Source organism: Mesocricetus auratus, unplaced genomic scaffold, assembly GCF_017639785.1.
Source record: "Mesocricetus auratus isolate SY011 unplaced genomic scaffold, BCM_Maur_2.0 Super-Scaffold_100691, whole genome shotgun sequence".
Classification (NCBI taxonomy): Eukaryota; Metazoa; Chordata; class Mammalia; order Rodentia; family Cricetidae; genus Mesocricetus; species Mesocricetus auratus.
This window is the reverse complement of record NW_024429267.1, coordinates 58,634,202-58,651,613: the sequence shown is the minus strand read 5'-3', so window position 1 is coordinate 58,651,613 and position 17,412 is coordinate 58,634,202. Positions and strand designations below refer to the sequence as shown.

Sequence of the window (17,412 nt, the reverse complement as noted above, 5' to 3'; positions counted from 1 at the left end):
AATCCAGCAATGGAGGCGTGTGCATTCTGATAACCAGCAGGCAAGCCTGAAGACCTGAGGGTGGTTACCCTTGAGCACCTTCCACGAGGGGCAGCGCCTGATGTGGCCATGGTGCTGCTGTTTCAAGCTCCCTGTTGCATTGTATTTCTTGTCTTCTTGTTTACATTTTAATGGTGTGTGTGTGTGTGTGTGTGTCTAGAGTTACAGGCGGTCGTGAGCTACCTGATATGAGTACTGGGAACTGAACCCAGATCCTCTGGAAGAGCAGTAAGCACTCTTGACCTCTGATCCATCCTTCCAGCTCCTTCGTGAGTCTTAAAAGCACGTCAAGGTACGAAATATTTTTACTCTCATAGGTGACTTATGGATATTGCGGCATTTTGCATTTAAATTCATTACCAGAACTCTCATAACTGGGTAAAATTAACACCAAGTAGAACTCCCGATCTCCCTAGGCTCTTGCAGGCTGCTAACTCGAAAACTACAACTCCCAGGATCCCGCGAGCCGAAGGGGTGGTCCCGGCCGAGGCCTAAGAGGCGGATCCCGCGGCCCGCGCACGCGCTCTGGCTCCCGAGTGTGTGTGTGTGTGTGTGTGTGTGCGCGCTCTCCTGCAGGGCAGGCGCAGCACCGTGGACACCTGCGACACCCGGAGCGTCAGGTGGGTAACGCGGGGTCTGCGGCGCAGCTGGGCCCCGAGCTCCAAGCGGGCGGGGCACAGAGCCAGGCTTCAGGAGAGGCGCCGGGCCGGGCTGGGCTTGGTGCCCGGCCCTGGGCTGCAGGGGAGGCCGGCGGGCTTGCAGGACCCAGGGCGGTGGACGCCGCCTGGAGCAGGCGCAGAGGTTGGAGGGGTAGGCCTGTGAGCCCCCCCGGGTGGCGCCCCGGACCGTCCCCACTGGAGCCTGCGCTGCCGCTGACCGCGGGGACGCACATGCTGGCGCCTGGGAAGGAGGGATGGTGCGCCTTTGGCACAGGTGGCCTGGAGCAAGGAGCGATGAGCAGAGGGGGCCTGGGCCGCGCCAGCTGCGTTTAAAGCAGTGCCTGGGCCGGCCTGTCCTGACCCTTCGGCGGTTGGGGCTCCGTAGGGAACCGGCCGGGCGGTCGGTGATAGGAGCTTGTCTGGCCTGCCTGGCAATGCGGGGGGAGCCGCAGGAGGAGGACCCTGATGGGCTTGCCTGTAGGAACCCGTCTTCTCATCCTTGGTGGGAGTCCTGGGTCAAAGCTTGGGACCCCTCACCAGGGTCATGCTGCATGCAGCCAATATCTTCAGGCCTGTGTCAGCCAGCCCCCAGAGCCAACTGGGAAAGGTATTTTAGGATTATAGCATAAATTGAAATCTCACAGTTCATCTTCCGTATCTGGACTGTTGGGGGGCGGGGGCTGGATGTTGAAATCTTGGCTCCTTCGCCGGCCATGTCCCTTTAAGTAACACACTCGTCTTCTCTGGTCTCCGCCTTTATCATCTGTAAAATAGAGTGGTGGGGCTTGGGGGGTGGGGTAGGACCTTCGCGGATCTCCTGTGAGGATTCCATGAGGTAATGCTGGCCAGGCTTTCTGTCTGGGTCCGGAACGCTGTGAATGCATCCGATGCTAGCAGGCACAACCGATTGCAGAAAAGAACCTGGCTCCTGCCTTTCCCCCAAGCTAGCTGCTCCCAGGCCACCAGGATCTGGGAGCTCAACCAGTGGACCCTTTCAAATGAAGGGTCTCAGACGGAAAATAGGTTCCTTGAGCTCAGAGGTGGCTGGCAGGTCACTTCTGAGCTCAGAGCCCCCAGGGTCCTACAGAAGGGAGCGGAGGAGAGCAAGGGTGCTGGTGAGCAGATCTTCCCTGCGGCTGTTGGGCTGTCAGGACATCTTTAGTGCTTTTTTGTTTTTCAGTGTGGAAGATGGAATGCAAGGCCTCATGTGTGCCGGGCAAATGATGTCCTGTTGAGCCACCCGGCCCCAGCACTCTCCTTCTTTTTGCTTTGCAGCCTCTCTGTTTTGGTTTTCCAGACAGGTTTTCTCTGTGTAGCTTTGGAGCCTGTCCTGGAACTCGCTCTGTAGACCAGGCTGGCCTCGAACTCGCAGAGATCCGCCTGCCTCTGCCTCCGGAGTGCTGGGATTAAAGGTGTGCGCCACCACTGCCCGGCTGCTTTGTAGTCTTAAGTTTCCCAGGCACACCAGAACTGTGATCCTCCTGCTTCATCCTCCCTAGTAGTTAGGACGGCAGGTTTCTAATCAGCCTTTTGGTTGGCAAGCTCTTGCTTTCTGAAATAGCAAAGGCAAGCCAAGACTTTTAGAGGATAATGAGAGAGACGGAAAATTAAATTACCCAACGCTCCACTCCTAAGAGGCCTTGTCAGTCCCCTCGACTTGGTTGCTGCAGGGATGGGCTCCCTCAGGAAATGCTAAAATGATCCCCAGGGTTTTCCAAGTTGGGTGAGATACTGGAGAGAAAGGGAAAATCCAGAGATGATGGGGCCCGGCGGTGGTGGCGCACGCCTTTAATCCCAGCACTCCGGAGGCAGAGGCAGGCGGATCTCTGTGAGTTCGAGGCCAGCCTGGTCTACAAAGTGAGTTCCAGGACAGCATCCAAAGCCACAGAGAAACCCTGTCTCGAAAAACCAAAAAAAAAAAAAAAAAAAAAAAAAACAGATGATGGGGGGGGTTTGCAGTTCAGGCTTGAGTTTGAACTTCAGCCCCATCCTGTAATAGCTGTGGGACACTGAACAAGCCATACAGTAGTTCCCAGCTTTTGTCCTTTAGTGTGAATGGGGTTCATAACACATACTTTAGGTTTGTAGCAAGGATGAGGCACATACATAGAGGACTTAGCATGAGTCGGTAAACAGGTTGTTGTTGTAGAACCGCTATGAGAATGATTGTAGGCACAGTGCTTTACTTCCATTGGCTATCTGAATCCACAGACCTGGGCCCCGCCGCCCCCACCCTCTGTGGAGTATAAGTGCCATCTCTCAGTCTACTAAGTGGGGGTTGAAGTGATTAAGAATTGGTGTAGCGTAGTTTATGTCGTTTAAGTGCCAGGGTTGGGTCTCACCACCTGGCATCTCTCTGATTGGTCCATTCCTTTCTCCGCTGCCTGTGGGCTCTGATGTCGTGGAACCCGGTTAGGACCCAGGACAGGCCTTTCTGGTGTTATAGTGGGGTCTTAGCAACACTTTTGTGTGAGAGCTGGCCCCACGTGTGATGCTGAAGGAGGCGGCCCCCTGGGTGAAATTAGGTGAGGCCTGAGGAAGGAGCAGCCTGCAGGAAGCCTCCTTATCTCTAGTCCCTGGGCCTCACGGGTGGGTGAGAGCAGCCCGGGTGGGTGAGTCCGCAGCCTGGGTAGGACCTGGAGGGCTTTAGTCGGGAGAAAACCCGTGTTTATCTGCTGGGAAGAGTGGAAGTTGTGTGTACCTCAGGCAGAGCTCTGGTTTGGGAGCAGAGCTGTGGGTGTGAGGTGAGGGAGCCCTACGCCGAGCCCTGACGCAACCATGTCAGCCCTGGCTGCCTGAGAGACCTCGCTCATAAAATGAAGACTTGGGAGAATTCATCTCTAAAGAGTCTTTTAAGCCGGGCGGTGGTGGCGCACGCCTTTAATCCCAGCACTCGGGAGGCAGAGGCAGGTGGATCTCTGTGAGTTCGAGGCCAGGCTGGACCGACAGCCTCCAAAACAATACAGAGAAACCCTGTCTCATAAAACCAAAAAAAAAAAAAAAAAAAAAGAGTCTTTTAGTTCTAAAAGGTGCTGGTTTTGTAATTGTGTATTGATGGCTGAACCCTCTCAGCCCACCTCCAGGGCAGGGTGGATAATCGTCACCCCAGCTTGCTACCTAGACTCTCTTTAGGTTGAGAGAGTGGCCACAGCCAGGTGTTTTCTCTGCCTGGCTGGGTGAGAGTAATTACAGCAAGAAGCCTTGGGTTGCTAAGTTACCATGGAAGGCCTTTGGATCTGTGTTTCCAGAGCCTTCCACACCTGCTCTGCCCTTGAGTCATAAATCCCACTGCTCTGAGTTCTCCCCGGCCCACCTAACACTGGGGGATCCTGTCAGATATGATGTCAGCTAGGTGTGGGACTTAAAAAAGTGATCCCTGGGGTCAGATGTGTTCCCATCCTAGTGACCTTACTTGGGCTAGATGCCCTTGAGCATGTAACCTGCGCATAAGGTGCGGTTTTCTCATATTGAGAGAAAATTAAGGGCTGGGGCTATAGCTTAGTGGTTTGCCTAGTGCAGAGGCCGCCTGAGCTTGGCTCCCAGTACCGCCAAAGCAATGAACCCCCTAGGCCCACATTGGAAGGATTTTTGAGGCACCCGGAAAGGACCAAGGCTCAGGACAATGCCTGGAATAAGCTGGTAGTCGCAGCGGCCTAAACCCTTTGCACCAGAGGCCGGCATGCTGGGCCAGCACAGGTGAGTCTTCCATTTTCAATGTCTTCCACACTGTCACCAGCACCTGCCTGCCCTCAGCCCCAGTGTATGTATCGGAACATCAGACCTTCCGTGCTGCAGGCCCCTTCCTCGCCATGGGCCTAAGCCACACCTCAGGGAGGAGACCAGGACCCTTGCTGTCTATCCTTGGCGATGCTGCCGTCGCGGTCCTGGCTTCCTGTGGGTTGCTGGCTCGCCAGGGATGAACCGTACCCAGGGGCCCGCAGTGGAGGTTCGAATCAGGGATCATGTTATGTTGGGTGCCAGAGCTCTGAGGAGGTGATGGCAGCTGCTGTTATGAGGACCTGGAGACACTTGTCCAGGCGCTTCTCTCCCAGAGGCCTGCCTTCCGACTGCCAGGAGGGTGACGTGGCATTGCCAGTGTCCCACACTGGCAGCTGCTTAGAATACGAGGCCTCATTTGCACCACTTCCATACTACAAAGCAGCGGTGCCTTCCCCGGGGAAGCTTAGGTCGGGGCAGCTTTTCTAGAAAGTCTTAAGTGTGGAAGCTGTCTCAGTCTGCACTGCCCTGGGCCGTCGGCTTGACCAGTCATGTGAGCAAAGTGAGCCTTTAGTAATGGAGGGGAATCCTCAGCTCGATCCACCATTTCCTTGTGGCTGGGTCCCGTCAAGAGGATTGCAGAACTGCATGCCGGACAACTCTTCCCTGAAACTGAGCACATGGCAGAGTCATCCGGAAGCTTTATCAAAACGTGGGTTCCTAGGCCCAACTGAAAGAATTCAGGGTCGTGGCGGATGTAGGCCACACGAGCAGAAAGAGTTGCACCCTACCCCTCAAGCAAGCTGTTACAACCCTATAGGGCCCCTGGGTCTTCCTTTCCCCCGGGAAGGAGCCTGTTCCTTTAAGTATCCTACATACGGTAGAGTTGCTAGTGTTTTCCCCACTGGGATGCCTGGAGGTGAGTGTCTCACAGAGATTCACACAGTGAACTCAGGGCTCAGGTGTGTAGACTGAACTTGACAAGAAAGATACACCCAGATTGAGGCATGTGTTAGGAAATACCTCTCTGGCTTTTAAAACAGTCAAGGTTGGGGCTGGAGAGACAGCCTAGAGGTTAAGGGCATTTGTTCCTCTTGCAGATGGCCAGAGATTGATCCCTGGTACCCACATGGTGGTTCACAACCATCCGTGACTTTAGCTCCAGAGTATCCAACACCCTGTCTTCCATGGGTACAGTACACATGGTACACACACACACACACACACACACACACACACCACTTGTAACATAAAAGCAAACCTTAGAGAAACTGTCAAATCATAGGAAAGAAAGACTAAGGGAGGCGAGAGATGGCTCTCTTCATCCTGGCTTGGATTTTGGACACAGCCTAGGGCCCATGTAGTAACAGTATTGGTTTTGTTAATTTGTATTATGTGAGAGGATACTGCTCTCAGAAATATATACTTAGGTAGTAATGGCTGTCGGGGAAGATGTCACCAGAATTTTTGTTTGTTTTGATTTTGAGACAAGGTCTTGATAAGTATCCGGGCTGGTCTTAAACCCTCCTGTCTCCACTCCCACATGCTGGGGTTGCAGGCAAATGCCACCCCACCTGGCATCCGGTTTATTTTTAAATAGCTCAGAAAAGAGTTTGTATGTGACAAACAGTGACAGATGTGTCAACTTAGGGAAGAACAGTGGGGGGGGGTAGTGTTCCCGCACTGTGCGACTTTTATGAGTTGAAGTTGCTTTCTTGTATGATGAAGTGACTGCCGATTGCAGACACTAGAGCCAGCCCCCACGGACCGGGGACCAGAAGTCTCCTGTGTCCTTTTTTTTTTTTTTTTTTTTTTGGTTTTTCGAGACAGGGTTTCTCTGTATTGTTTTGGAGGCTGTCAGTCCAGCCTAGCCTCGAACTCACAGAGATCCGCCTGCCTCTGCCTCCTGAGTGCTGGGATTAAAGCGTGCACCACCACCGCCCAGCTCCTGTGTCCTTGAATAGCTCTCTGCCCTCCCTTCCCTTGCGCCATCTGTAATATGAATGAAGATGTCACCCAGTCAGTGGGTATTGGCTACAGTGGTGTCATCATCATTAGGACGGAGGAGGCTGACAGTGACACCGTAGTGACGAGACCAAGGGAAACCCAAGCTGAGACTCTCATCACCCTCCTGCCACCAAGGCAGGGATGCAGGTTCCCTGGCCGCCGAGTGGTTTGCTTACAAAGGGGCTTTGCAAGTTCCCCTTAAGCCCGAGGAGACTCGGCGGTGAACCCAGCTTTCCCGGAAGCCTCAATCCCCCTGCTGTCTCCAGCCCAAAGCCTGGAATCCTCATTGTGCATGGCCTGGGCTCTGCTTAGGTGGGGAAGGCATCCCAGACTTGGAGGTCTCATGGTTTGCTGGGGCAGTCTGGGGAGATGGACACACCACCAGCCCACACCCTCTAAGCCCTTGCCTAGAGCTCACCCTGGTGCCCACCTCCAGGTAGATCTCTTTTGGGTGGTCTCTTGTTGTACCTGTGTGTGCTGGGCATACTTCCTGTGTTTTTAATTGTTTCTCCTACCGTGGGCATCTCCTGGAGTCTTGATGGATTCCGAATCGTTTGGGGTCTAAGCCCCACCTGACAATGACGTTTTGGGGTCTGGGTAGTCACTGTAAGAATTACTTTTGAGCCGGGTGGTGGTGGTGGTGCATACACCCCTTTTATCCCAGCGCTTAGGAGGCAGAGGGAGGTGGATCTCTGAGTTTGAGGCCAGCCTGATCTACACGTTTCAGGGCAGCCAGGGCTACACAGAGAAACCCTGTCAAAACAAACAAACAAAAAACCTAGAAAACCAACAACAACAAAAAATGTTTTTTCTCCCGCAGTTTCACGTTAAGACCTTGTAATATATTCATATGCCCCGTGTGAGCCTAAGACAGGGTTATGCTCTTCCTCTCCCGTTGTGTCCCTGTGTGTGACCACATCGGTGCTGCTCTGACACTCGGGAGGACACCGGGCTGTGGTCAGGTGTCTGCATCACTGGGCAACAGTACCCTGGGGAGAGGGTTGCAGGCCCACCTGGGAGGCTGAGCCCCCCTGCAGCTCACCTGAGCCCTCCTTCCTGCACAAGCAGGGCAGGGCTAATCACCCCTCCCACCAGAGCAAAAGGGGGTGAGCCCCCGTGGAAGTTGTTCCCTTTGGAGTCGAAGCTCATTCATGGTCTCAGCTGCTGACAGGGGATTCGTGTCTCCAGCTCTTGAGTTCAGGAGGGTGTTTTCTAGGTCACGGTGTCAGTATGAATGTGAGTGGGCAGGAGAGATGGCTCAGTGGTTAGGACCCCATAGTTCCCATTCCCGGGCACGTCTGCTGGTTTATGCATGTCTGTAACTCCAGCTCCAGGGGAACCCCAACAGCTCTGACCTCCGCAGGAACTGCCTTTGTGCGGGCGCACACACACAATTACACAATTAAAAATAAAATAAAAATCTAAAAACAAACAAACCAGCAAGCCTGTGAGCTCAGAACTGCTCACCGCACCTTTATGGTTAACTGCTAAGTGTTACGAGGGAGCTTGGGCTGCCTGCATCTTAATGAATGAATGACTTCCCTCCCAGCAAGTCCAGTGTGCAGGGTTCAAAGGTACAGGTTTTCTCAGCCTTCGGCTCACATGTGGTTTTGCTGCACACACAACCACCGTGTAACACACGCCAGGTCATGTACCTCCTGGTAAAACAGGAAGGTAGAGGAGATTGGAAGAGATTGTCCTGGGGGCCAGCCTGGCCTTGTGGAGAGTTTGAGTTTACCCATTCAGAGTGACTGGGACGTCTGTGTGCCACCCAGAGCTTCCACAGTTCACTAATAAACACATGATGTGTTCCGACTACAAACACTTTTCAGTGTCGAAGTCGGGATCCTACCATTCCCGATGATACTCCTGCAGCTGGAGCCCAGGTGCCAGGGTTGCTGTCCTTGGACCAGAGCTTATGGACGAGCGCACACCTGATTTTACCGGGTGGCGTGAGGCCGGCCACCCCATCCTTGCCTTCCCTCAGTTTGTACAGTTGTCAGAGATGACAGCCCTAGTCTTTCATCTCTGACATTTTATCTGTGGAAACCAGAAGAGAGCCGTGAAAGGCTGCACTGTGTCCCCCTGGCCCAGGACGAATGCTGGACCTCCAACCTCCATTACTGCCAGGAGGTAAGTTTGTTGTTCAAGCCACCCAGCCTATGGTGTCAGTGCGGCCAAGCTCTCAGCAAGTAGAGCTTTAACAGTCCCCTCCCTGACCCCAGGTTCCAGGTCACCTGGCTTCCCTTCCCTATTGTCTCCCGATCTGTGAGTTTGCAGCCCTGACTTGTCTAGGAATCCTGGGATGCTTCCTCCTTATCAGACCTTATGGCCTGTGTGGGGTTGTCTGTGCCTGTCTGACCAGGGCATTCAGAAAACGGAGACTGTGTGCATGCTAGATGTCCAGGCTGGCAGGCGATCCTGCCAGCACGAGATCTCACCCTCGCTGCTGGGCTTGTGGACAGGTGTGTCAGCGTCCTTATGTCTGTCTGTGTGTAAGGGCTATTGTGGACATACAGCCCCGCTCTGTCACTGAGTGCATCGTAACCACGCTCCCGTTAAGGTTTCTAACTGTAACAGTGGCAGACAGATGTGCCCAAGTCCCCAGATGAGGAGAGGGTTTTGCGGGGAAAAGGGAACCAGCTCAGGCCGTGAAGCCCATTCTGTCTCCGTGTGGACTGCTGTACCCCCCTGACCTGCGCCTCCTCTGGGGACCGTTAGGGCTAGCCCCTTGGGGAGCAGGAGTTAAAACAAAAGCCGGGCCAGGTGACCCGCGGCACAGTGGAGCACAGGGCTCGTCGGTGGGGACTGACGGGAGGCCACTCTTCCTGAGTGATGGCGGGCCCATTCCCAGCGGCTCTCGCTGCTCCTCAGTCACTGCTCCTCAGCACGTGTGCCTTGCTGTGACCCCTGAGTCACGCCAGGTGTCACGGGGGCTCCGAGTGTCTTCTGCTACAGTGAGAACTTTGAGGCCAGGGATGCCATTCGTCATTCTCGTGTCTGACGCAATGCAGAGCCTCATTTCCCATTCTGGTGGCATTCTCTTAAGCGTTTGGACTCTGTTCCATAAAAATATGCATACGCGTTATAACACACAGTTTACATGTCTTTAGACATAAGTTTGCACATGCATGTGTCCTAGGTGTGCATATATACATATATATGCAAGCACTCACACACACACAGTATTGCTCTCCTCCACACACACGGACTTGCACATAAGATGAGGGGGAAATCGGGTTCACTTATCCACACACACTGACTTGTACATGAGGGGGAAATCGGGTTCACTTACTGCGACCCACTCACCCGTGCTGCCCTGCGAAGCAGGGTTGCTGACTAAGCGGCGTTGGCTGGTGTGGATCCCTCAGTGGCTAGCACACCATGCTAGTGGTTAGTCACCGTCAGTGTTGGGCCTGTCCCCATCCATCCAGCGCCCACCACTGGGATGATGAAGAAAGTACACTACGGTCTTTTGTCATGAGAGACTTGAGGACACAGCTTCCCAGAGTCACAGCTCCAGGCCTTAGCAGGCATGTTTTGTCTCCAAGGCAGTTCTAGATCCTGTCAAGAGCCTGGCTTCTTGCTGGAGGTGGAGGGTGGGGCTGTCTCCCCCTCTGCCTCACCTGGGCGTCATCCTGAGCTCTCTGCTCCTCACCTCTCCTGGAGGGAAGGCCCACTGCACAGACCAGGCTGTCCCACGGCGGGAAGCACGAGCCATGCTTTCCAACCAAACCCTCGCCTGAGTCCCCCACGCCAGGGTACAGGGTGCTGAAAGTGACCTGAGTCAAGCCATTGGTGCCATGCCCTCCCTCCGTAGTGGGCGTCTTCTCCATGTTATTTCTAGGACCCTGGCTTCCTTGAGTAAAGCAACCTGAATTTGAATTCTCAGCGCCCACATAAAAAGCCACGCACCGTGACTTGTAACACCTGTAACCCCAATGCTTCAGGCTGGGGATTGGAGCCAGACAAGATGATCCTGGAGCTTGCTGGCCAACCAAGCCAGGCTAGATTGGTGAGCTCCAGGTTCAGTGAAGAGGACCCCCAAAATAAGGTGGGGATGGGGAGATGGCTCAGCGGTTAAAAGCACTTGTTGCTCTTAGGTCCCAAGTTTGGTTCCCGGTTCCCACATGGTCGCTCACAACCATCTGGGGCTCCAGATTCAGGGCTTTGGATGTCCTTTTCTGACCTCCAAGGGCACCAGGTGCTTACATGACGTACAGACATACACGCAGGCACGCATAGACATCTAAAAGAATAAGGAGGGAAGCCATCAGGGAAGGTACTTGTTGTCCACCCGTGGTCTCCATGGGCATGTGCACACATGTGCGTGCCCACCATGTCTTCACACGCTAGTCACGCACAAGTTTGTTTCCAAAAAAGTTTATTTACAGCCCCCACACACACAGCAGAGCAGGGGAGGGGCACAGAAGCCACTTCTGCTGAGGGGTAGACTCATGGTTACAGTCCAGTTAAAGCCCCGAGGTCATTTTTTCTTGGACTGGTACTGAGATTGGAGCTGGCCCTTTTGATGTTTTTTGTTTGTTTGTTTGGTTGGTTGGTTGGTTTTTCCAGACAGGGTTTCTCTGTATTGCTTTGGAAGCTGTCCTGGAACTCACTCTTGTAGACCAGGCTGGCCTTGAACTCACAGAGATCCACGTGCCTCTGCCTCCCGAGTGCTGGGATTAAAGGGGTGCGTCACCGACGTCTGACACCCTTTTGGACTTCTCTGCCCTCGTCCAGACTTGCTTTTAAACTGTCCCCACAGCAAGACGTGGTTGGGGGAAACTGCAAGGACCTCCGCCTCCTCCTTCTTCTCTGAGCATCCTTCCTGCAGCGAGAAGTCGCAACCCCCCAGCCAGCAGTCAGGGAGACTTATGCAAGGAAAGTACAGATCTCTTATGGCAAGGAAAGTACAGATCTCTTACGTGTAGGGTAGGAGTGGGGAGGTTGTTAAATTAGGGTTCCTTTTCTATCGAAAGAGCCTGGTGTGGTACAGGCAGGGTCTTAGTGTAGCTGTCACGGGTGCTACAAACACTAAGATACTGAGCAGGGCCAGGCTATTTTCAAGATGCACGAGGTCAGCCCGTCCAGTCCAGAAACAGACGGGCTGCTGCTCTGTGTGTGTGTGTGTGTGTGTGTAACCATCACAGACCTCCCCATCCTGTCCAGATCCCATCTGATAGGAGGCTCTGGGCACTTTTGGAGCCCAGAGGGTGGGTGTCTCCTTCAGTCCTCACAGCATGCTAACCTGCAGACCCTAAAGAACCAGCATAGGTGGAGACCTCTGCCTCTCACCCAAGGAGCCTCTCCAGCCCCTGTTTATTTTTGATTAAAAGTGCCCTCTGCTTCTGTCTGGTATCTCTGATTCTGCCAAAACTTTTGATCTTGCTGGCTTAAGTAAGATGCTACAGTGTAGTGAGGGTGATGCGGGGTGTGTGTGTGTGTGTGTGTGTGTGTGTGTGTGTGTGTGTGTGTGTAAGACAGGAAGGATTGCATGGTGGCCCCTGACTGCCCCTACACCCTGGCTCCTTCCACAGTGACAAAATAAGGGACTCCATGATAAGATTCCCCCAGAAGGAGATTTAAAGCAAGGATGAAGAATGAGAATCCATTGTCTTCATCCGTCCTGGCTCACCTGAGCCAGTGTGGGGAGGGAGAGCAGCTAGAAAGACTAAGCCAGAATGGCTGCGGTCTAACCCCGTGGATGGACCCAGAGCCCATATAAGCCCGCACACAGTCCCAGCAAGGAGGAGTGTGGGTTGCACACCGGGGTGGCACAGTCCCGGTTGCTGGATTCCTGTCACTCAGCCGTGGTCCAGGCTGCCTGACTGTAAGTAACAAGGTTGGCTGGAGCCCAGCCAGTACCCTCCGTGCTTTAGACCACACGGTTCGGCAGAATGCTTACTCACATCAAAACTTCACGTTTTTCCCTCTTGAAAGGGTAACACAAGCACCTGGCATGCCCAAGGTCTTTGTAGGACCTTCCACGTCTGTCCTGCCCTGGGATGAGTGCTCATACCTCACCAGAAACCTTGTCCGCCCTCTGAGTGCCCAGAAACAGCCAAGGCCTGATGTCTCCCTTGAGTATCCCGGCTTTCTATGGACACTTAGGTTGCCGCAGTCCTACTTCTGTCCAGCAGAGGGCACTCACGTCAAAGCTGTTGATCCTCTAACTCAGTGTTTGTTGCTGTGAGGGAGAAGTCTTAGGGAGGCAGTTTCATGTGTGCAGATTAGGAGGGTCACAGGGATATGGATGCAGCCTCATTCCGCTGGGTCTGAGAACGTCACTCAGGGAGCTGTGCCCTCCCGTCATGTGCTTGTCTGAGAGACGCCAGAAACCACAGTTCAGTCTGGCTTCAAAGGTGAAGTTTCTCACAGCAGACTTGGGAACGTCACCAGGGTCCCCTGTGTCTTCTGCTGTGCCGTCCTTAGCATACTGTCTGTGCCCTCAAGCCAGCTTGCTTGTGGTTGGCTTGCTTGTGGCCCTCGGATGGGAACAGGAGCTGGCCTCTCTCCAGGCTGACTGCTCCCCCCCCCCTTGCAGCACGCCACTGCACTGGGTCAGAGCTCCAGAGGCGAGCTCTCTGCACCCTGGAAGCCACGCGTCTCTGCCTCCTCTGGGTCCCAGGACGACTCAGCACAGGGGCTCGGGGGAAGGGTGATCACACTGGAGAGCCCCTAGGAAGGGCAGGCAGGGGTGGAGATGCGCACCTTGAGCCAACTTAACCTGGAGGCCCAGGCCAGGGTGCATCGGTCGGGCGACTTCTGGCCATGCTCACTGACTGGTTACTCTTCTTTGGGAAGATTTCTGTGCTTAGACTTAAAACACTGTTCCAGGTGGCCGTGATGGGAAGGGACGGTGTCTGCCTAGCACTGGCCAGCCTGGACGGCCCCAGTGAACCCAGGCTGCTTCGGAATACACATGGCTTCTGTGGGTGACCCTTCACCGAGTGTCCCGACCCTTTTCCTGGCACTGGAGGCCTCACCTATCAGGGAACCTGGCTGAATGAAATGGTTCCTTTCGCACATCAGAAGACAGTTGGGTACCAGGGTTAGTGTTTCAGCCGGAGCATCACTCCTGACCGCCAAAATCTGTGATGGGGCTGCCCAATGCTTGCCTTTTCAAAAGGGTACCCGAATACCCCAAGAAAGGTCACCCAGGCCACGTGAATGAACGTACCTGGCCTTTAGTGTGCCTTGTGCTAGGACTGTCTAGTGACTATACTATCCCAAATGTAAGGGGTGCTGCTCGACACACAGGCATCGCAGGGGTGCCACTCGACACAGACATCCCAGGGGTGCCACTCGACACAGGCATCGCAGGGGTGCCGCTCGACACACAGACATCGCAGGGGTGCCGCTCGACACACAGGCATTGCAGGGGTGCTGCTCGACACACAGGCATTGCAGGGGTGCTGCTCGACACACAGACATCGCAGGGGTGCTGCTCGACACAGGCATCGCAGGGGTGCTGCTCGACACAGGCTGTTCATCCACAGCTGAGCTCTGCTTCTGAGTGATGCCGGTGTGGTCAGAAGGGTAGCCCATCTAAACAAGTGGCTCCTGGGTCTGTTGGGGTGACTCTGTAGGTAATGTGCTGCCCACTTGCCTCTATAATGCTAGCACCAGATAGGCAGAGACGAGGGTCCTGGAGGTCACTGGCCAGCCAGTCTAGCTGAGTCAGTGAGCTCCAGGTTCAGTGAGAGAGACCGTCTCAAAAAATACGAGGTGTAGAGCAACCAAGGAAAGACACTTGATGCTGACCTCTGGGCCTCCAAGCATGCATGGATACATGTGCCCATAAACACATACACACACACACAAGTGAAACTTAAAAAAAAAAAAGCATAGAACTTGTAAATTTGACTCACGGATCCCTTTTAGTAAAAGTCACTTATTTTTTTCATGTCTGGCTGTAGCTGTTACCAGGGAGCTCACGGCAGGAGTGTGCTGAGACGCCTGGCTGGGTTGACTCCTCTCTCTCTCTCCCCCCTCTCTCCCTCCCTCCCTCCCCCTCTCCCTCCCTTCACAGGCTTGTCCTCTGGCGCACATAGGGATGGATGGGTGAAGCCCACCTGGGCTGTGGCACTGCCCAGCATCCATCGTCTGCCCCAGGCCCCTCGGTGGCGATAGGATGCACCTCTCTGCCGTGTTCAACGCCCTCCTGGTGTCTGTGCTGGCCGCGGTCCTCTGGAAGCACGTGCGGCTGCGGGAGCATGCGGCCACCCTAGAGGAGGAGCTGGCGCTTGGACAGCAGTCCCTGGACCCAGTCTCGGGGCTGAGGATCGACTACCCGAAGGCCCTGCAGGTCCTCACGGAGGGCGGCACCCACATGGTGTGCACGGGCCGCACCCACACAGACCGCATCTGCCGCTTCAAGTGGCTCTGCTACTCCAACGAGGCGGAAGAATTCATCTTCTTCCACGGCAACTCGTCCGTGATGCTGCCCAATCTGGGCTCCCGGCGCTTCCAGCCGGCCCTCCTGGACCTGTCCACTGTGGAGGACCACAACGCCCAGTACTTCAACTTCGTGGAACTGCCCGCCGCCGCCCTGCGCTTCATGCCGAAGCCGGTGTTCGTGCCTGACGTGGCCCTCATCGCCAACCGCTTCAACCCCGATAACCTCATGCACGTCTTCCACGACGACCTGCTCCCCATCTTCTACACGCTGAGGCAGTTCCCCGGCCTGGCCCAGGAGGCCCGGCTCTTCTTCATGGAGGGCTGGGGCGAGGGCGCCCACTTCGACCTTTACAAACTCCTCAGCCCCAAGCAGCCGCTGCTGCGCTCGCAGCTCAAGACGCTGGGCCGACTGCTCTGCTTCTCCCACGCGTTTGTGGGCCTGTCCAAGGTCACCACCTGGTACCAGTACGGCTTTGTCCAGCCCCAGGGCCCGAAGGCCAACATCCTCGTGTCCGGCAACGAGATCCGGCAGTTCGCCCGCTTCGTGACCGAAAAGCTGAATGTGAGCCACGCGGGGGCGCCCCTGGGCGAGGAATACATCCTGGTCTTCAGCCGCACCCAGAACAGACTCATCCTGAACGAGGCAGAGCTGCTGCTGGAGCTGGCACAGGAGTTCCAGATGAAGACGGTGACGGTGTCCCTGGAGGACCACAGCTTTGCAGACGTGGTGCGGCTGGTCAGCAACGCCTCCATGCTAGTCAGCGTGCACGGGGCCCAGCTGGTCACCGCCCTCTTCCTGCCCCGCGGGGCCACCGTGGTGGAGCTCTTCCCCTACGCTGTCAATCCTGACCACTACACCCCCTATAAGACGCTGGCCACCCTGCCCGGCATGGACCTGCAGTACGTGGCCTGGCGGAACATGATCCGGGAGAACACGGTCACGCACCCCGAGCGGCCCTGGGACCAGGGGGGCATCACCCACCTGGACCGGGCGGAGCAGGCCCGCATCCTACAGAGCCGGGAGGTCCCCCGGCACCTGTGTTGCCGGAACCCAGAGTGGCTGTTCCGAATCTACCAGGACACGAGGGTGGACATCCCGTCCCTCATGCAGTCCATCCGGCGTGTGGTGAAGGACCGGCCAGGACCACGGAGGCAGAGGTGGACAATCAGCCTGTACCCGGGCAAGGTGCGGGACGCCCGGTGCCAGGCGACCGTGCAGGGTGCCGCTGAGGCCCACCTATCGGTGTCCTGGCAGATCCCATGGAACCTCAAGTACCTGAAAGTGCGGGAGGTGAGGTACGAGGTGTGGCTGCAGGAGCAAGGGGAGAACACGTACGCGCCTTACATGCTGACCCTGCAGAACCACACCTTCACCGAGAACATCAAGCCCTTTACCACCTACCTGGTGTGGGTCCGCTGCATCTTCAACAAGACCCTCCTGGGACCTTTTGCAGACGTGCTGGTGTGCAGCACGTAGCCCGTGGCCGGGCCTCAGGATGGCGGGGCTTTTGCGGCTCAGCTTCCCAAGGTCCGCAGTCCTGCTGGCGACTGTGGTGACGACTCACCCGTTTACTGAGCAGGCCCGCCCCCGGCGTCTTCTTACTGCTGTGGGTGTGCTGTTTGCAGGACCCTTTGCCCTGAAGACGCGGGTGTCCGCCCCCCTCTGCCACCCTGGTCATCCCCCCGGGAGGAATGCCTCTGTGGTGAGGAGGAGGCACAGGCAGGCCCCAGGGATCTGCTCTCGATAATCGATTGTGCTGTTCCTTCTGTGGCCTTGGTACAGGTCCTGGCTTCTAGAAAGAGTGGTCATGTGGTTGGTTGGTGGGCTAGGCAGATAGGTCTCTGCGAATTTCACCTGTAGCTGGGTGACAGGTTTGTTGGGGAGCAGTCATTAAATGATTGCGCACATCTTGGGTCAAGTCCTTTAATGTCTTATTAGCGTATGGGAATTATACCTTGTAATGGGTTTCATATGGCGGCTTCACTTCGGTCCCGTTCACCCTGCTAACCTTCCCTGTTCCCCCTCCTACTGAACCTTTGCCCCACAGATGAGAGTTCCGTGGTCACTCACCCTCTGCACTTTGACCAGTTCCAGTCTCCAGGTATTACCGCTGGCCGCCGCGAAACGAAGCCCCGACAAGGCCAACAGCAGCATCGATCCGTGGGCATGGAGGGTTGGTTTTTCAGACAACAGTTTCATAGGCATGTCATATCCATGAAACATAACAGCAGTAGTTCCACATTAGAGCCCATGACCTCCCCAACCGCAGGCTTTTTTAACGGGTTATACCGTCAAACTTGAATTCTCTCCTGTGGAACGGCCTTCAAATCCAGTCGGAACACAGTTGGCTGCTCCCCCCCCATAACAGACCCGCCACTATCGCATCAGTAGATACATCTTGCCTGGCTGGTTGGTATTGTTGCAGAGTCTGCAGCCAAGTGAGACTGTTGTTATCCGCCTGCCCCCTGACAGAAGCCTGTACAACACTTTATAATACTATGAGGGTTAGTGGGCAGGGAGGAAGCTTCCAGTTCCAACTTGATGTCTCTGTCCCGTGACAGGTGTTCGGTGTCTCAGCTGTAGGGT

The 17,412-nt window shown here is 55.3% G+C and overlaps 1 protein-coding gene across 1 annotated transcript; it reads left to right on the top strand.

The window, feature by feature from the left end:
* The first annotated feature begins 557 nt into the window (after nucleotides 1–557).
* On the top strand, nucleotides 558–16,733 carry Pomgnt2 (protein O-linked mannose N-acetylglucosaminyltransferase 2 (beta 1,4-)). The gene is made up of 2 exons (XM_005082306.4): nucleotides 558–659; nucleotides 14,458–16,733. Exon 2 carries the CDS (start codon nucleotides 14,560–14,562, stop codon nucleotides 16,300–16,302), a length of 1,743 nt encoding a protein of 580 aa, XP_005082363.1. The 5' UTR covers nucleotides 558–659; nucleotides 14,458–14,559; the 3' UTR covers nucleotides 16,303–16,733.
* Nucleotides 16,734–17,412: the final 679 nt, after the last annotated feature.